We start from the raw sequence: 21,498 nt of genomic DNA, 5'->3' as shown, positions 1-21,498 counted from the left end.
GGGAGTCCAACACACATATAAATATTAGCCTATTATGCATTAAGTACATGGATACCAAGATTCAAGTCAATCGGATGCATGGTTCAGTAGTTATAACGGAATATCCGTAAAAACCACTGTAGATTTATATATTAGTATAGATGTTATTCCTTCACCCCGGAAGTCAATCGTGAACATTCGTGAAGTACGTATTTCTTAGTTCACGACAATAGTTTTTGTGGAATTCCTCTAAATCTCCCCACTTCCTGTACAGGTGTCGTATTAAAACTTAATTTCAATATAAAAATATTTATTTCATTAAAATTTCAACTTAACTTACATCTTCAATTAATAAAGGCATATATATTTAAAGTCGACATATCCATATCAAATTTTCCATAAAGAACATAACAAATTGTACTCAGTTCTGATGTGTAATTGATACATTTGCAACAATTTTTAAGATAAGCATTTTTCAATCATCTGATTGTAGTCCAAGAGGTCGACAAGATCTATACAATGATAATTAGGAACGGGCATGTAACGCCATCTGTTGGCAAACGTTCGCACACTAACCACTGTGCGGCCGGGGCGTGCACGTAACGCCATCTATTGGTTAATATTCCCACACTAATCACTGCAGCTGATTATACGCCATAGCACCGGCTGGAAATGTGGTGAGGGGACCTATGATCAACAGTAAAGTACTCGGCTACAGGAGGCGACGTAGCGGCTGCATTTCTTCATCATCGAGCAGCAAAAGGTACCATATCTGCGCACATTCTAATGACCTGCTTCGCGACTTCCAAATATAAATGACGCAGTATATTCTGCAAGGGGGCTCCGATTTGAGCCCCGTGAGCTCATCTACACGTTAAGGCGAAGCTGAGATAGCCTCTCAAGACTATTAGCATAGGTAGGAAAAAATATAACTGAAAGGGTGTTATTTGTTGATTCCCATAGGCTCTATGCTTTGGGTATATGCCTAAATAACGTCACCCAGTATAATCTTCCGCCATACGTCACTGGCCACAGTCCTCGCAAAATTCTGAAAGTCGCAGAAGAATATCTCCAAGTGCAAGGGCATTAGTACCACATCCCGTCCCATAGGAGTATATTTTACATCCAGGCATCCTCCTCCAACATCCAAAGTGAATCTGGCCAGACTCTGACCTCCTCAACTATTCGCACTTACATCAACACAGGCTCACGATGTCAGAATACCATTTTAACTAATTAATAATACGGGACCTTTTAAATCACAGAATGAGATGTCTGCGTATGAATCTCTAGTTTCCTTTGAGTCGAATACGCCGTTTTACAAAACTTACAAACGTGGATTCCTCCGTGGCGTCTCCTCATGTGCACGTAAGTCTTGTTCTGAGAATAAAACGTGTGATTGCACAATTGACAAGCGTAAGGCCTGACCCCCATATGCTTTCTAATGTGCGCTACGAGCTGACTCCTGGACCTTAACACTTTAAAACAAAGTTCACAGCGCTCCTTAGATTTCGAACTATGCAGTTTCATGTGGCACCTCAAATCGTATTCGGTGTAAAACTGCTTTTCGCACATGTCGCAAGCGTATGGCTTTACTTGTAAATGAACTTTATTGACGTGAGCCGTGAGCGCATTCTTGTTTGCGCATTCCTTCTCGCAGAAACCGCACGTCTTTACATACCGGCGTCTGATGAGGCGCAACTTTAGCGCGTGCCTCTCCATGTGGGCTCTGTAATGCTTGACCGATACGAAGACCTTCCCGCAGAGCACGCAGTTAGTTTCGGAGTGCGCCCTGGTGTGTGACTTCAACTTCTTCAAGCTAACGTGCCTTTCACATATCTCGCATTTAATCAACGGCTTAACGTTAGTCCGATGCGCGCTCTTCACGTGCTCGATAAAGTTGAATTTCGTTTTGAAGACTTGGAGACAGGCGCCACACTGAACGTTTCTGTTGGCGTGCCTCACGATGTGCCTCTTCAAGAAGTAATCCGATATAAAATTCTTGTAGCATAGCGGACACGTGTAGTTTTCGGCCGCGGGTTTGGGCTTGCGCAACACCGGCTTTTTGAACGTTAGGAACTCGCTGACTCTGCTCATAGGGTCCAGGTCTTCGTAGCCGTTCACCAGATCGTGTTTCGGAAGAGGCGCTTCGATGTCTTCGCGGCAATTATCTCGCTCGTCTTCCGAGTCCGTTTTGTCATCACCAGTTTCATCCTGCTGTCTGAATTCATCTTCAAGAACGTCCACTTTCAATTCCTTTTCATCAGATGGCTCATCCTGAGTTGAAAATAAGCTTAGACTGTTCTGTATCGGCATTATTGTTGACAGTGAAATTTCAGCGAAAACATTTCCCTTTGAAGCGTCTACCACGTTCAGACCGTTTGTTAATGAGTTTATGCAAATCTCGAGCCTATTTCTGGTAAAATAAAACTGATTCACGAATACGTATGCTATGATGGCATGGTCAAGGCATTTTTCGCATATTTTTGTTCCCATGTTACGACTCGCGTTAATCTGTAAGCAAACGAAAAAAAAAACAAAAACTAAAATAATTGAATAATACGCCTACATATTTACACATTACATAGGTATAGATATAGAATTTAATACGTATTCATAAATACGATATAAAAATGTGAGTGGAGTTTCTCTCTATCTTTTCTCACTCTACGTACAATTTTGAATGAAGATATTTATGCTAGACAAAGAGGGTAGATATACTTAATCGCATCTCACATAATACTGAAAACAAATAAGTATATACTTTTTTATATTGATACAATAAAATATAAATAAATAATGTCTGCTGCCATCTATTATCGGCTACACAAATTGTGTACTGTTACAAAAATCTTGATACGCCATAGCTTCATAGTACTGATGATAATAATTAACACAGAGTTATAATGACTATTTATTACCATCATTGCCATCTATAGCAATTATTTTTATAATTTAACTTATATATTAATTATATGTAACAAAATTGAAATATAACAAGTGGACATTGATTAATCTAACAATAAAAGGGGTCGTTTAAACAATAGTGTTTATCTAACTACAAATATAGTTTTTAGGCTCGTACTGATTTTTTTTTTATTGTCCTTCGGATGTAAAATGGTTTTATAGATCAACTTGTGAACAGATGAGGTATTTCAATATTTACATATATTGTAAGATGCTTCTCTAACACTCAATAAGTACTCAATAGCACTCTTCAACATCCACATCTTTAAAAAAGTTGAAACACTGCATTTTCTCTTGCGAATCAAAATCTGGAGTTTCAATATCCATCGCTGTTTGATCGAGACATTTTAACAGAGGGTTGTTTTTGCATGCATTCTGATTATTTTCGACTGTTTTACTGAAATTATTGAAGCTTCCATACATTCCATTACTAATGAAGGTTAATTCAGTTTTTGGTTTCTCAATGTCCATAGATTGTTTTTTTATTTTAAAGTTGGGATGCAGGCCGGTGTTGAACTTAAACGTTCTTGCTTGACCGAAAATAGAATGGTCTTTATCTGCTCCACAACAAATACATTTGGATTTATTGGAGTTTCTAATGTGACATACATCACAGCTTCAACTGTTTCTAGTTCCTTCTTCAACGCTAACCAGATTTTCAGAAACTTTATCTAAAAGATCACGTCGAGAAACGTTGACTCTGTTACAAATCTCACAGGTGCTCACGTTTTTGAATATCCAACAAGAATTACAAGAATTCCGGTTATAATTACCAGCGCGAGATGAGACTATCGGTATATCGATGGATGCAAGCTGAGTGATCGATTGGTCTGTACTGCTGATTTGTGTAACAGTACAATTTCGTTTACTATCAATATATCTAGGTTCTGAAAATGCAAATTTTCCATTTAAATCTTGCCCTTCGTCAATAACATTACACTGTATCCATTTCATATTGTACTTAGTACATTCCGTTTGAGTGGTTTCATCCATGCTAGTAACAGGTGAAAGTTGGTCAGACAAATATCCTAGATCTATATCTACTTCTTTACTCATAATCATTTTCTTATACATATATCCCATATTGTATGCAATATGTTTCGAATTCATTATTCTAACATCCAAAGTTGACTGATCAATAACAGAAGCATTGCTATTCTCTTGTTCTCGTAATATTTTCTTAGATTCAATTTCTTTTATATTATTTCTTACATAAATGCTTTGAAATATTTTACATATGTTTTGCAGGATGTTTTTACAATTAAAGTTACCAATATCTATTATAATAGGGTGCGACATGTAAATATTGTTAGATTTATATTGATTACTACGCTTAATCTTCATTAGTGAGATGATTTCAGCTGCTCTTGATACAATCAGCTCCTTTTGTTTTAATGTTTTATGCTACAAATTAAAATTACAATACAGTACAATAAAGTTTTCACTTAAAACTGAATTTAATTGTAACCAAAAATATACAAATATTCTTCAGCCAGGGCATACACGGGCAGTACTTTGAGGTTTTGACCTCAGTAATTTTTTTTACTAAAAGATATATTATATCAAAATGACAACAGAGTTTTCGGCAGAATTAATGCAATATGAATAAGCAATAGCATTAGGGTTCTTTAACCGTGACTATTGGTCTCAAGAGCAAAATCAGTAATTTTTTATTATATTTACATTGAGTACTTTTTGTTAGTATTATATATTTCATATAATTAATGTTATTGTAAATAATAATACAACTAGCTAGCTGAATTGCTTAACTGTGTTTTGACTGAATTTGAAACCAATATGATAACTAGATGATTCAGATTAAAGTATAAAACTGTTGTATATGTATAAAAATGTATATGACCCATAAAAACTAGTAAAACAATGACTAGGACATACCTCCGGCAACATGGAACTGACAATTTTGTACAAACTCCTATCACCAGATAACTCGGGACAGCCTCCGTGCAAGCATAGCATGCTCTCCATATCAAACAGCCTGTCTTTTTTCTTTAGGCAAATAGAGCAGAACTTGTCGGTTTTACGATCGATCAAATCTTGTAGTAATTCTTGAAATTTGTGCTTCTCTATGTGTTGTAGATAAACATTATATTCTTTTGTGTTATAATTACATATTTTACATGAAAAACTGTGATCTGGAATTTCAACTTCTTCTCTTGCGTGAGTTATAAAATGCTTTTTGACTTGATGACGTTTTGGATAAGCTTTACCGCATATCCTACAGTGGTACCACATACTTTTGGGATGTAATTTTTCATGGTTCAACAACGATTCAACATTTGGTAGCACTTCACAACATTTCAAACATTCATAATCTTGTAGTTTCTCATCTTTTGTTAGTGATTCTGTCGATGTGTTTTTAAGATTGATAATTGGTTCAGCGTAATCCATAACATTTTTATGTTCGACATATATTTTATTGTAATTGGGATTCAATTTTTGTCGGCCCCGTTTCTTAGGGCGTTCCAATGGATCTATCTTTTCAAATTTCTCATAAATATCTTCAAAACAGTTACGTAATGCTCTCTCTGCTTGTTCACATTGCTGCGCAAACAGGTATGAGCTAAGAGCACTAGACAGACATTTGTTGCAGATCTTATCTGGGAAGTTCTTGTCTTCTGATATCTGAAAGACAATAAGTTTTTGTTAGTTATTTAAAATTGATTTTCTCATTGTTTAAGAGTTTTATAAACTGCTTTTAAAACTAATTTTCAAAGTATATCTAGAATTTACAAAAGATGTTGAAAGGTTGAAAATTTACTTATAAGCCTAGCACTGTTTTTAGATTTCAAGGCAAAATTCAATATGTCTTCATAAATAATACTAAAAATTTAATTTTTTTGACAATTAACATTTTGTGAAATTATTTTTTTATATATATTTTGTAGATCTTAGCCTACTCATTAAAGGAGTAGATCACTTTTTAGACAACTTCAACTAAACTATTAACTCCAACACATGCGAATATATTAGTACAACACTGTAATTCTACAAGAGAAAGCTTTAACAACTAAAGTTACAGAAAGAATGGTTTATAAATTAATTTAATTTAAAAACAATAAAAAAAAAATGTCATTTTTATCATTAATCCTAGTTATCATTGGTAGAGAGCTTTATTCTATTAAATAGATTCTATAGCATAGATTGATATAGGACAAGCTAATAAAATATAGAAGCGTAGAATATAATGTTTGGTACATTTTTATAGGTGAAAACAAAAATTAAAAAATAGCCCAAACATTAATGAGAATCCTCCAATTGTCTGTTTTACAGTTGCTTTCCTGTGTTTGCCTGCAATTACTGACTTCAGATTCCTCTAGGATGTCATTAACAGTAACTTTAAAAAATATGGTTAATTTGAAATATGCATTGGAGACAAAATAAGATAAAATGATAATGGAGAATTCTTTGGATGTAGTTTATTTTAAAGAACAATCATATTTACCTTGACGGGATAAAAACTAGCAATAATTTCCTTAATGGAGATTTTGTATATGCCTCTCGGAGTGGCTATCTGTAAGATTTGCTCCAGTTCTGACAGCAGAGGCGTTTCGTGAAGGCAATATCGGCATACTTTCAATCTTAGACATCCTTCGAGCATAAAAATTAAGGCATTTTTTGAAGTCAAAGCCTCTTTTTTCACTTCAATTCTTATGGGTATTTGTGGTTTCTCAACTTCCTGTTTTACAATTCGTGACTTTTTAGCTTTAGGGTATGTTTTGACTAATTTATTGCTGTTGAATGCAGGAAACTCCGGTATTGAATCATAATCCATTTCGAGGTTATAAAATTATTACATTGAATAAAAACTTTATAATCATTATAAGTTTGTGATGGCTAACCGACTCGACGTATTGGCTTGTGAAATGTACTATTTTTTAATTTAAATTTAATAAAAAGCACTTTTATTTACTGAATACAAGGCAAAATTAAATAAACAGTAACTAATTAATCTACTATTGACTTTGCACTATTTTCCGACTGTATAGGCAAAGGGGACGTAGCAATAGGTACTAAAATAATGAAAACTTAATGAAGAATTTGTTTAAATAGCTGAAACACTTACATAGTAAGTAATCGTTTACATGTGAATGAGATTGGTTGAAATTAAAATGAAGGGATATTTTTATTTTATTTATATTGCGCGGGCGGGTGACTGTGCTCCCGGCTCAGGTGTTGGAAGGTCGTGATGCTGTCCACGTATAATTGTCTATGATGCACTATATTTGAATTTGTAATATGTTTTTTTTACTTTTGATGTGCGGTGTCATTCTGAATTATATTTTCTCTTATACAAGTCAACACAATGTTTTCAAGTATTTAATTTACGTTTTAATTAATTGCTATAGCCGCTAGTCCACCCTATCAGTGGTAGCAGAGCGTGGTTACATAAATATCTAGTGGCAAATGGAAGAAGCATATTAAAATTTAAAATAGTAAGTAAATGAGAAAATAAAAAAAAATTTAAAATGAGCTCGAGTATCAGAAACATAGAACCGCTGACAAAATCAAACTATGATACCTGGTGCTTACAAGCACAGGCGATTCTCGTAAGATACGATTTATGGGAATACGCTAGTGGTGCAAAAGCGTTAGCGGCAACTACGACTGCCGAAGAAAAGAGTGCGTTCATAAAGGAAGACTTAAAGGCAAGGTCAGAGCTAATTTTACTTATATCTCCACCAGAACTGAAACAAGTTAAAGGGTGTAATACATCCAAGGAGGTATGGGACAAACTTAAGTCTATTCACCAAAGTTCAGGGCCGGCAAGAAAGGCTACGTTGTTAAAGCAGCTAGTATTAAAGAAAATGACTCCACAAGAAGATGTGAGAGACCATCTCAGTAATTTTATGGATGTAGTAGGTAAATTAGAAGACATGGATGTCAAAATTCATCCAGAGTTATTAAGTATAATGATGTTGTACAGTTTACCCACAAATTTCGATAGCTTCCGAACGGCAATTGAGTCGAGAGATGTTCTACCAAGTCCTGACAGTTTAAAAATAAAAATCGTAGAAGAATACGAAGCAAGAAGGCAAACCGAAGATAGTGAACCTCAGGCTTCAGAAGCTTTCTACACAAAGACGAAGAAAAAGGTACAATTTTGTAAGGATTGCAATAAGAAAGGGCATTCCACAGAAGCTTGTTGGTCAAAGAAGAAACCCAATAACCCCAATAAAACTAAAGGTCAAGAAAAGACATTTAACATCTGTTTAACAACAGGAACATCGAAATGTAAAGGCAATTTATGGTGTCTTGACAGTGGCTGTACGTCACATATGACGGGTGATAAAAGTATACTCCATAATTTAATCCCCGCGACTGACACTCTAAAGCTAGCTTCAGATAAACATACGACCGAAGTTAAAGGGAAAGGAAAAGCCGAACTTTATACAAAGGATCGACGCTATAAAATTAGTCTTTCTGACACATTATATGTACCTGATTTATCGAATAATCTAATTTCTGCAAGCAAAATTACGGATCATGGCTATAAGGTTCTATTTGAAAAAGAACAAGCCAGTGTCATAAAAGGCGGGAAAACTGTATTAAAAGCTAACAGAAGAAATGGATTATACTATCTTGAATTTGATAAACCGGAAGAGACAGCAAACTTCGCACCTAGTGATGAAAGCGAAATTATGAAATGGCACAAGAAATTAGGTCACATCAATGAAAGAGACCTAAAAGAAATGGTTAAAAATAAAATGATGCGAGGACTCGACTTTAAAGAAAAAACTTTGGGTACCTGTGAGACTTGTATCAAAGGAAAATTTTCCACTCTACCATTCCAAAGCCATGGACAAATAATCTCTACCGAAGTGCTCCAGATAATTCACAGTGACGTGTGTGGCCCATTTGAGAACGAATCAATGGCCGGATCAAAGTATTTCGTAACATTTATTGACGATTATACAAGATACTGCTGTGTATATTTCTTAAAAGAAAAGAGCGAAGTAATCGATAAATTCAAGGAATATAAAAACTTTGTTGAACTGTTTCATAAGAAGAAAATTCAAAATCTACAAACTGATAATGGAGGCGAATATAGGTCTAAAGCGTTTGATAAATTCCTCAAAGATAACGGTATAAGCCGAAGACTATCTGCACCTTATACCCCCCAGCAAAACGGCATGAGTGAAAAAAAAAATCGGTCGCTGATGGATAAAGCTAGATGTCTGATGATAGATACCAATATTCCTGCAAAACTTTGGGCAGAAGCAGTAAACACTGCAAACTATTTAATAAATAGAAGCCCAGCAAGAGCTCTCAAAGGCAATTCCCCATATGAGAAATGGGTACAACGAACACCATCAGGAAATCACCTACACGTATTCGGAAATAGAGCGTTTGTGATGAACAAAAACCGAAGAGGAAAATTCACAGCCAAAGCGACAGAAGGAGTATTCTTGGGATATGCGGAATATACAAAAGGTTTTAGAATATATATACCCGAAAGGAATGATGTTGTTATCAGCAGAGATGTAAAAGTAGTCGAAAAGATGCATTATAGCGGTACTCCTGCTGAGAAACGCGAAGGTCTTACTCCAGAACCTGAAACAGAACAAATTGAAATTCCAGAAAAAAGAAACAACATTAATGAGAACTTACCTTTTCAGGAACCTAACCCCCTTTATTCCAGCTCTAGTCAAGATCATGTTGATGAACCACCTCCCTCAAGTGGAAGACCACAAAGGGACGTGAGACCACCAGCATGGACCAAAGATTATGAGTTAAGTCGCTGCGTGACCATGTTTACGTCAGAAAATAATGACGACTATGACTGCTCTTTACTAACATACAAAGAAGCTGTGACTGGCACCGACAGACGAAATTGGGAGAAGGCGATACAATCTGAAATGGAATCATTACAGAAAAATAACACCTGGGTATTAGTAGACAAGTCAGAAGCCAAAGGACACAAAATACTGTCGAACAAATGGGTATTTCGGATTAAAGATGACGGTACGTACAAGGCTAGATTAGTCGTACGTGGATGCGAGCAGAAAGGAAACCTGGATTTCGAAGACATTTATAGCCCAGTAGTAAGTCAATCTGGATTAAAAACTTTATTAGCAATTGCCGCATCTAAATCTTACTACTTCATGACATTTGACATCAAGACAGCTTTCTTATACGGAGAGTTATCAGATGAAGTTTATATGAAATTGCCTGTTGGCTATGAGACTAACTGCAATACTACTGAAGTAGTTTGCCGATTAAAAAAATCTTTGTACGGATTAAAACAAGCTCCATTTACATGGAACAAAACTTTTACCCAAGCGATGTTTGATTTGGGATTCAAGACAATCAAAACAGATCGATGCGTTTTCATAAACGAAGATAAGTCAATAATAATCGGACTATTCGTTGATGATGGACTTGTCCTAGGAAAAGATAAGAAAAAGATCGAAGCTATTTTGAAGAAACTTGAAACCAAATTTCAAATGAAAAAGAATGAAAATCCAAGTACTTATCTGGGTATGGAAATAAAAAACTCAAAAGAAGGAATAATTCTTACTCAGAGATCCTACATAAATGACGTACTGGAAAAATACAACATGAAAAATGCCAAACCTTGTGACACGCCCGCAAGTAGCGATTCAAAGTCGATACAGGAAACTGCCCAGGAGAAGGAATATCCCTATAGGGAAGCAGTGGGAAGTTTACTGTACCTGTCTACCAGAACCAGACCAGATATCGCACAAGCGGTCAATCTAGTTAGCAGGAAGGTCGAAAACCCCACTAGAGAGGACGTTACAAAAGTGAAGAAAATATTCAAATATTTAGTGGGAACCAAACATAAAGGCATTTTATTCAAACGAAACAAACCGATAGAGAGCATCGATGCTTACAGCGACTCGGATTATGCTGGAGACCCATTGACGAGAAGAAGCACTTCTGGTTCCGTGCTAATGATAGCCGATGGACCAATATCATGGGCATCCAAGAGGCAGCCTATAGTAGCGCTATCGTCGACTGAAGCCGAGTACATAGCCGCAGCCGACTGTTGCAAAGAGGCATTGTATCTCAAATCTCTATTACAGGAAATAACCGGTTTGGACATAAAAATAAATCTACATGTTGATAACCAAAGTTCGATTCAACTTGTGAAGTCTGGATCCTTCAACAAAAGGTCGAAGCACATAGACGTGCGGTACCATTTTATACATGAACACTTCGTGCATGGATTAATAAATATTAGCTACTGTCCCACAGAAATTCAGTTAGCTGACGTAATGACAAAACCATTGTCAAAAGTAAAATTTGAAAGACACTGTGCAAGATTAATGCATGTATAGAAACGTGTCTCGGCAACATGAGTGAACATCAGGAGAAGGTGTTGGAAGGTCGTGATGCTGTCCACGTATAATTGTCTATGATGCACTATATTTGAATTTGTAATATGTTTTTTTTTACTTTTGATGTGCGGTGTCATTCTGAATTATATTTTCTCTTATACAAGTCAACACAATGTTTTCAAGTATTTAATTTACGTTTTAATTAATTGCTATAGCCGCTAGTCCACCCTATCATCAGGCTCGTGCTATGTTGTTGGTGAGGTCATTACAATGTGAAAATTGTCACCCACTTTGAGACACGAGGTTGAAATTTTAATTATATTGAATAACTAGGTACTGTTCCATCCTTTCAACTCGAAAGCACGAATACTTTACGGCAGAAATAGACAGGACGTTTGTAGCGGACCAGTGCAATATGCTCTGCATTCAGTAAAAACTCGGATTTTTTTATTTTGAAGGTTTGTATTTTACATCTTGTTATTCCTTCATCGCAGAAGTCGTTTGTTAGCATTAGTTTTTTGCGTATTTCTTCAGAAGAAATTTGTATCGGTCTGCAGAATTTGAGCACCAACAGTGTCGTCGCATTTTATGTATAATTTTTTCCAAGAACTCTAATTTATGTCGACACTGATAGTTTCTGGGTCTTATTATCTTTTTTCAATTAACCTTGGCGTCAATATACGGCATACGGCCCACCTGATGGTGAGTGGTTACCGTCCCTCATGGACGTCAGCAATACTAGGGGCAGAGCCAAGCCGCTGCACTCTTAAAATGATAACATGCTAGATTCAATATTTCAAAGAGCATTAGAGCACTCACTCTTGGCCCTTGGCCCCTATATTGCACGCTGACTTATGTGTCAAACTCATGATTGAAATTCAACCATCAAAGTCAAAATAAAAAGATGGCGTCTTGTTTTGCCAACTGTACAAAGTCTTGTCATTTGCAAAAATAATGCGATTTTGTTTTTGTTTATATCGATTTCCTGGACATATTTCCATTGAAATATCTTTGCAGTGATATGTGACGTTGGTTGTGCTTACAAATATGTCGTGGTTGAACTTGAATCAGAGTTTGAACAGTTTAAAAGGACAAATTACTAATTTCGCTTCTGAGGTGTTGTCTGAGGGTCCTGGACAAGATGTGGCTGATGAAGCGTCTAGAACTGATAATAAAGTTATTGAATTAGAAGAAAAATGTCGTTTACAAGAGCAGGAGGTAAGCTTAAATTCTAGTTTTTTTGTCGTTTGACAGTTCTTTTTAGGTTATGTTATTGAATCTAAATTGTCTACAATTTTAATTAAAAATTATTTTTTTCGCGGACAAATCACTGCAACAACAAAACATATTTATAATGTACATAGATCAACAGACTTATAATATTAATACAATAAAAACATACAAAAGCGGAACATCCAGAAGAAAAGTAATAAACTAAAATACTAAAGTAAAAAATTAAAAATATTTAGAATAGATTTTTTGTATTTGGGGCTAGCATGTACAAGTTCTTGTCTGGTAAGTTTTCCTAGAATGCATACATAGTAGACAAGAAAATCATAGCTGGAGGCCATAAAATGAGCATTTATGAATATCAACATCCAAAATTACAAATATTCATATTTTAAATTTGATACCTTAGTTTGACTTACAAAACTGTCCTCTGATAAAAATCTTATCTTATTAATGAATTACTGTTACTGTTCTAATAATGAAAAATTTATTTTATCTGTGGATCATATCACATGTGCATGATCAATTTTTTAGATTAGAGTACAAGTAGATGATTAGTATATGACACACCACAATTAAATAAATTACATTACAATTATTACAAACAAGACTAATATCATCGAAATTAAGCGTGAAGTAATGGTGAATTGCAGTACAAATACAGACGTCCCTCATATAACATGATTAGTTTGTTCCGAGCTATACAGAAACTATGTTATACAAAACAACAAATTCGATAGTCGTCGTGCCCTAAAGACGTCTGGTGCATTCGTATCTTGCGTTGCAGCAGTATTCAAATCCCGCAGGTAGGTATCAATTTTTCTAATAAAATATGTACTTAACAAATGTTCACGGTTGACTTCCATAGTGAAGAAATAACATCGTGCAATAAAAATCAAACCCGCAAAATTATAATTTGCGTAATTACTGGTGGTAGGACCTCTTGTGAGTCCACACGGGTAGGTACCACCACCCTGCATATTTCTGCCGTGAAACAGTAATGCGTTTCGATTTGAAGGGTGGGACAGCTGTTGTAATATAAACTATATTGAGACCTTTGAACTTATATCTCAAGGTAGGTGGTGCATTTACGTTGTAGATGTCTATCGACTCAGTAACCACCTAACACCAGGTGGGCTGTGAGCTCGTCCAACCATGAAAGCAATAAAAAAAAGACTATGTCCTCCTCGTCCTCGTCTAAGAGCTCGTCCACCAATCTAAGAAAATAAATAAATAAATATAAGATTATCATTTAGAATCAATGCCTTGTCTTGTGAATTAATGATCATGTTTGACATTATCTAAATTTTAGGTTCAGAATTAGCATTATTAAAAATGTTAGAACTTAATTTATTACATATTATGATTAAACTTCTAAACTAACCATTAATTTAATAATTTAATTTACAAATAATAAAACCCATACTGTCATTTCTCATAATAAAGTTGGGGATTTCCCTTATTGAATGCCATTCAAAGAAACATTGAAGTTGCCAATGCCTATTTGACTTTTTCAAAACATATTTAAAAATTGTGTTACTTTTATTATTTATACTTTTAATTCAATATTTATAATTATCGCGTAATATCGAAACACATCGAATACAAAATTATTTATAAAAGCAAATTACAGTTGGAAATCCATAATGCTCACTCACACTATGTAAATTATCTTGAGCACCTGTTATGTTTAACAATTACTCCTTATCCCTCAGTCCTCTAACAATAGATGAAGAATTTACGATGCTAAAATTCCTTAAATTTTATGATTATAATTTAACTAGCGACCCGCCCTCGCTTCGCTTCGGAAACATTAAAACACAAATGAAACCAAAAAAAAAAAATTAAAAAAAATTAAAAAAAGTAGCCTATGTTCATCAGGGACAATGTCGGCTTCTAATGGAAAAATAATTATTCAAATCGGTCCAGTAGTTTCGGAGCCTATTTGAAACAAACAAACAAATCTTTCCTCTTTATAATATTAGTATAGATATAGATATTTAAGTAGTAGTAATTTTCGGAGAATTTAATAAAATTTACATTTCCATAAACTTATTTTATACTATGAGGTTGTCTTTTTATAATTCCTGATCATTTGAATCGTAATTTATGACTGGCAATACATTCTAATATAAAATAAATAATATATTTGCCTAAAGGTCTAGATACCAGGCCATAGACACAAAAAAAAATGAATGATATTTTAAAAATATGGAATTCTATTTTCAAAATCAGTCATTTGTTTATTGATTAGTGTTTTGTTTTTGATACATTTGTATTTTTTTTTCCTACGTATCTGCTGGTAGATTAAGAGGCTATTCCAGTTACGCGCGGACCGTTAGGTGAGTTCACGGGCTCAACCTGAGAAAATTTGCTAACGCTGGCAAGAAAAGTGTTTCGCAGAATCTAGCACCGGATTGGAATCGCGACCCATTGAGAGGATCCAGCGAGAAACTCAGTAGGCTGTCTCTATGGGTCAATCGTTTGTCGAACTCTCCGTCCTGTTCCTTCGCGCTAACAATGCAGCACCAACGACTCACAATATTGATGACGGGTATGGAGGACGAACGCACAACACGTTATTCGTTTGAATTCTTCCGACATAAAAACTAACCCCGTGGTCGACCAAAAACTAAAATCAACAACGACGGATTAGTCTACAGGCACGAAACTTGCAATGGCCGAGCGATGGCGGTAGCGGCGCGACGGCGATGTATAAAAAAGCATTGCACAGTATAGGGACAGGTACGAAACGGGCGATGGCGGAGCGGGGCGATCGATCGATGTACGAGCGATGATGGGGCGACGGCGACGCGGAAGCGACGAGAACAAACTAGTTTGGTTTTGTCGCTTGCGCGGGTACACAGTGTTATGTTGAATTATTTCATTCCCGATCCTGCGGACAGAATGGAAAGCAGTCGACGTCGCCCAAAACACGTCATCTCGGATCCTCCCGATCCACTAACGGTGCTTCTAGGTACTTCAAGCACCGGTCACCGTTCTCGTCGAATCCGTCGCTTGCGACGAAGGGCTCGACGAGTAAATTAACTCTCAGACACAGCCCACTGAGTTTCTCGCCGGATCTTCTCAGTGGGTCGCGTTTCCGGTCCGGTGGTAGATTCTGCGAAGCACGACTCTTGCTAGGGTTCGTGTTAGCATCGTCGTCAGGTTTGAGCCCCGTGAGCTCACCTACTAGTTACGGTTACGCTGGAATAGCCGCTCCAGGCTACCAGCTTAGGTAGAAAAAATAATAATAATAATAATAAAGCGTAGAAAATTATCCCCAATTGCGTCTTCGTTGATTTATTTGATGAACACCATCTCTAAGTAATAATAATTCCCTCATTAGGAGACTAGGCTCCAATAGTTCTTTTCGACGTAAAGTCATGATTCGCACAACACCGTATGAGCGCGACTGCCCGCCAGCTTGTTTCGTGCCCGCGCGAGATATCGCTCCCTGCCCGCCCCGTGTCGCGTCGCCTCGCTGCCGCCATCGCTCAGCCATTGCAAGTTTCGTGCCCGTAGACTTAAGGACGATACTACAGATCGCGGTCACCAATTTAGGTACAGTGGTTCCGAAAGTGGCGCATCGATATCGACCCCACGAAAAGCACAGCCGTGCTCGTCAAAAGGGGTCGCCCTTCCGACACCACTGCTCGTATCTCTTCCACAAAGCGCCGCGGCACGATAACCGATAAACGATTCTGGGAAACACTGCTCTTGATAGAGCCAGTGTTAGCAAATTCTCTCAGAGTGACTCCGTGGGCTCACTTATCCATCCGCGCGTAGCTGGAATAGCTCTTTAAGCTTCCAACGAATAAATAGCGGAAAAAAGGTGCCTCGTTATTACCTAGATCCATAAATATTCTTTCCACCTCGTAAACATCAGCAGCTTTTAAGTATAGAAAGTATACTGGAGCAGAGGTACACTCAACATGAGATGTTAGGTTTATTTTTGTTATTGCCCTTGTAGGCAGACGAGCATACGGCCCACCTGATGGTGAGTGGTTACCATAGTCCATGGACTTCAGCAATGCCAGGGGCAAAGCCAAGCCGCTGCCTACCGTTAACTACTTTACACAGCCGGCTGTCCTGCCCTTCAATCCGGAATACAGTACAACTGTTGTGGCGGTAGAAATAGACAGGACGGTGGTACCCACCCGTGGTGGTGCCTAAGGTGAAAGGTCTTCTTGCGTCACCTTAATCTCAGTCAAAATATTATTAGCCAGTTTTTTTTCCAAACAGTCAAACATATATTATATACCTACAGCGTTCAGGGTCTGTATTGGCGTCTGACTTTGCTCATCTGTAGAGAGCTCAGTGGGTTCTTTGCCATTAGCGGACGGATATTTGACAAATACATTTGAGGAGTGCTTTCTGTAATCTTTTTGTATTTCCTTTACTATTATTTATCTCCCTAATCTTTTACATTGTAATTTTTTTCAATGACTAGCTGACCTGGCAGTCTTCTTAGTGCCTTAATCGATAAATAAAAGACTAAACTTTTGTATAAAATAAACTTAAAACAAACAAAAGGAATCCGTCCGACGTGGCCCTCATATGAAAAACAAAATTGTTATTTTTATTTAATTCTGAGCATTTTTATATTATCTACCTTTTAAACCTTTTCTGGACTTCTACAAATAATTCAAGACCAAAATTAGCCAAATCGGTCCAGCCGTTTTCAAGTTTTAGCGAGACTAACGAACAGCAATTCATCTAATATATAAAATTCTCGTGTCAATGTTCGTTCCCATACTCCTCCGAAACCGCTTGACCGATTCTCATGAATTTTTTTATGCAAATTCAGTAAGCCTGAGAATCGGCTACTATCTATTTTTCTAACCTTTAAGTGATAAGGGGTGTTCACACCAAAAAATTTTTTTTTTACTTTTTTGATAAAAAAAATTTTTTTAATGTTTGGTGCTTTGTTATTTTTAAACAACATTCCCTCATCGTTCACAGCGCTCCAGGCCTCTTTCACTCATATTCCACATCCTTATACATTTCCAATAAGTTAGTAATTTTTTTTCTACACTAGAAATTCTCTAAAAATCTTATATATGGCAAAACAACGTTTGCCGGGTCAGCTAGTTTTTATATATTTTTTTCAATTATTATTTGAATGCTAATTGTGTTCAGAGTGTGTTAAAGAGTAATTAATCATTGTTTTATTTATTTTTAATTATAATAGTCGGAAATTATGTGATTACCCTTTTCGTCATTGACAATAAGTAAAAATGGTTAAAATGGTGCAACCCGATACTGGAGCAAAGCTTAATCAGATTACCCAGAACCACTGTATTCCCGTGTATTCTTATGCATTTCCAGTTTTTTTTTTGTTATTTACCATCAAGCTTTAAAATCGACTGCCTCCGCAGTGGTTACCAGATACATTGAGCGAGTAGGTGAGCTCACGGGGCTGTAACCTAATAAATTTGCTAACAATAGCCCTAGCAAGAGCAGTGCTTCATAGAATCTACCACCGGATCGGAAACGCGGCCCACTGAGAAGATCCGACGAGAAACTGAGAGGGGCTAGTCCTAGTGTACTTGACCATAGTCAGCACTTTTAATAAAGATATTTGATATTAATGTAATGTTTACTGGTGGTAGGACCTCTTGTGAGCCCGCACGGGTAGGTACCACCACCCCGCCTATTTCTGCCGTGAAGCAGTAATGCGTTTCGGTTTGAAGGGTGGGGTAGCCGTTGTAACTATGGTCTTATATCTCAAGGTGGGTATCGCATTTACGTTGTAGATGTCTATGCGCATCTAAGCAATAAAAAAAAATGTATTCTGGTTTGACGCGTGGAACAGCTATTGTACTGTTGAGACTTCAATTTAAGGCTTATGTTGTCGTCAGTCACGTTACGATGTCCACTTAACATAGACCCTGAGCTCGTCGGCATGTAATACGTCTACTTGGCCCAAAATTACGAATGACTGATTTTCGAACCTGACTCGAAATCTTCTCAGAGGTCTTTTTCGACAATTCAGCGCTAGTCATCAACAATTTCGCAGTTTCAATTTACGTTTACAAATAAAATCTATATTAGTTTCGTGTTATATCGATAATGCCAGGGGTCAAATTAATCGAGCAGTTGTAAAGCTAAAATAAATAGATAACGTACCGAAAAAAACATATATATTTTTCTAATATCGTACAAAAGAAAGAGACAAAGCATTTGTAGTAACGGTGTTTCGCGTAAAGGAACCAGTCGGAGCCATAGAACAAGCTAGAAAACGCCAGTTTTATAACTTTTTTTTTTATGAGTAACTAGCTGACCCGGCAGACTTCGTAGTGCCTTAATCGATAAATAAAAGACACAAACAAAAGGAATCCGTTTGACGGGGAGACATCAAAGGGAAAACAATTCCGAGCATTTTCATATTTGTCTACCTTTTAAACCTTCTCTGGGCTTCCACAAATAATTCAAGACCAAAATTAGCCAAATCGGTCCAGCCGTTCTCGAGTTTTAGCGAGACTACCGAACAGCAATTCAATTTTATATATAACTATATAGATTACTGGTGGCCCGGGGACCTTTCTAATTTCACCAAGACTGTTGGGCGAGCAAAGGCTCATCCAGGAGAGGTTGGATTTGCTAACTAACTACCACCAGCTACCTCCATTTGCCTCCATACAGAAATGGGTTGTTCGGATCGTCGATAGTCCTGTTCTCAGGGATCGCTTGGAACCTCTGGGTCTACGGAGGGACTTCGGTTCTCTCTGTGTTTTGTACCGTATGTTCCATGGGGAGTGCTCTGAGGAATTGTTTGAGATGATACTACTGCACCGCGCGCCACCGGAGTAGACTACCTGGAGCCACTGCGTTCAATCACAGTGCGTTTCCAAAGGTCTTTTCTGCTACGTACCATCCGGATTTGGAATGAGCTCCCATCCACGGTGTTTCCCGAGCGCTATGATATGTCCGTCTGTAAACGAGGCTTGCAGAATGTATTCAACGGTAGGCAGCGGCTTGGCTCTGCCTCTAGCATTGCTGACGTCCATGAACGATTGTAACCACTCACCATCAGGTGGGTTAAATGCTCGTCTGCCTACAAGGACAATAAAAAATGTAATTTTGCGCTGTTCTTACAGACACTTCGAGTCTGAAGCTAAACTCCGCAGACTAAAGTCCTCATTATTTTTTGCCACTTATGTCGCCTTATGTAGTCTCTTTTTTGTAATAAAACCTTTCAATGTATCAATTGTTTTCGTTAAATCTTGACTCAAAAAAAAACCTTATTTCTCGGTTTTAAAAATGTCCATCCAAATAGAAAAGCAGCCCTAGATACTAAGAGTATAAACATAGAGATTTTACTACACTTTTATATACTTTATACACTATATTTACTTTAATTCAACTTAGGCATTATTATATTAAAAATTAGATCAAAAAGTTTCTTAGGTATATAGTTTTAATCACATTTAGGTAATTATTTTATTTAGGTATTTATTAATTATTATATTTATTAATTATTAAGGTAAGTGGTGGCTTGTACGTTGTAGATGTCTATGGGCTCCGGTAATCACTTAACATCGGGTGGGCCGTGAACTCCTTCACCCATTTATGCAATAAATAAATAAACTAGTGGGCCGAAGGCCTTTCCAGTTTGACCAGGACAGGTGGGCGAGCAAAGATACAGCCAGGAGGAATAATTCGTAGTTGATACGGCTAACGGTATATCTGTGTGCTAAGTGCTAGTTTTCTAACGTTCTCGATAGCGTAAAAGTTAAGCCAAATTTGTATGCAGTTGGAACAGCGCCCCTAGCGGCAAACGTAGGCAAACGATCCCATTCCATACAAATAGGAGCTAACTTTTACGCTATCGAGAACGTTATAAAACTCGTACTAAGCACACTGGTCCTGTATTCTAGAGCGTACCGCTGAAGCCGCCCGCTGGTTCGGTGGCCTGACGGTGTTCGTCACCCTACGTCCGTTGCCGCGGAGGGTAGATACGTTATCGAATGTTTGCACGTTGATAACGTCTGATAACCTGCAGCTTTCGGTCCCGCCTCGCGCTCTAAAAGCTTAAACGTGGACTTTCATTATGGATTTGTTCTATTTACGAATTCGAATTTATTTGTAGCGGATCAGCGTCTTAGGTCCTTTTAGTGGATGCTAACTTAAGAGCACACCATTAAATTTTTGCTGGGAATAGGTGAGGCGCTCGATTTAGTAATAAGCTATGTTATTAGCTGTGTTTCACTGTGCCACTAATCGAAATAAGTGGCTACAAATTACAAAGAAAGGTCACAGACGGGCGCATCACGATACTCAGGAATGAGCGATCGACTGAAGGAAGAGGAGGATGTTAAAAAGGTTCTTAATGGTAACCTTTTTTTGACATACTCCTACTTTTTTTTTGCCCTTGTAGGCAGACGAGCATACGGCCCACCTGATGGTGAGTGGCTACCGTCGCCCATGGACTTCAGCAATGCCAGGAGCAGAGCCAAGCCGCTGCATACCGCTTAATACTCTCCACAAGCCTCGTTTGAAGAAAGACATGTCATAGCGCTCGGGAAACACCGTGGAGGGGAGCTCATTCCATTCCTACATTATTAGCTAGCAGCATCAAGGAGGGACATGTGTCACAGAACCGATGGCCGATGGTACAGCTCTGGACTGGAGACCACGTATCGGTAAGCGCAGCGTTGGGTGTCCCCCTGCCCGGTGGACCGATGACTTGCGGCGATATGCTGGGAAAGATTGGACGCGGAAGGGAGAGGCCTACATCCAGCAGTGGAGAGATACAGGCTGATGATGATGATGATGATCAAGGAGGTTAACGAAGGAACGACGAAGCAGTATCAAAGTCCCTTCACGATAAATCCCCAGTCAATGATCCTCAGCCATAGTACTTTTTTCCTGATTTGTACATAAAATTGTTGCGTTATAATATAACAAAATTGGCTTCAAGTCTTCAGCTTTTGCCTGTACAAGACCGGGTGCCATGCATCTCATCTAAAATTCGAATCGTCCAAATTTGAATGAA

At 37.4% G+C, this 21,498-nt stretch overlaps 2 protein-coding genes across 2 annotated transcripts in view; one reads left to right on the top strand and one right to left on the bottom strand.

The window, feature by feature from the left end:
• Nucleotides 1-272: 272 nt before the first annotated feature.
• Nucleotides 273-6,968, bottom strand: LOC101737051 (zinc finger protein 208). The gene is made up of 3 exons (XM_004923668.4): nt 6,410-6,968; nt 4,843-5,589; nt 273-2,493 (listed from the first exon to the last, which is right to left on the bottom strand). Exons 1-3 carry the CDS (start codon nt 6,737-6,739, stop codon nt 1,234-1,236), a joined length of 2,337 nt encoding a protein of 778 aa, XP_004923725.1. The 5' UTR covers nt 6,740-6,968; the 3' UTR covers nt 273-1,233.
• A 5,118-nt stretch (nt 6,969-12,086) lies between these two features.
• The window catches only part of LOC101744212 (thyroid receptor-interacting protein 11), an 80,776-nt gene continuing 71,364 nt past the window's right edge, over nt 12,087-21,498 (top strand). The window contains exon 1 of the mRNA XM_038020123.2: nt 12,087-12,485. Coding sequence (XP_037876051.1) covers nt 12,315-12,485 — 171 coding nt within the window. The 5' untranslated portion in view covers nt 12,087-12,314. The remainder of the gene's footprint in view (nt 12,486-21,498) is intronic.

The sequence above is a fragment of the Bombyx mori genome, chromosome 24 (genome assembly GCF_030269925.1).
Source record: "Bombyx mori chromosome 24, ASM3026992v2".
Classification (NCBI taxonomy): domain Eukaryota; kingdom Metazoa; phylum Arthropoda; class Insecta; order Lepidoptera; family Bombycidae; genus Bombyx; species Bombyx mori.
The sequence above is the reverse complement of the archived record's forward strand: the minus strand, read 5'-3'. Positions and strand labels throughout refer to the sequence as shown.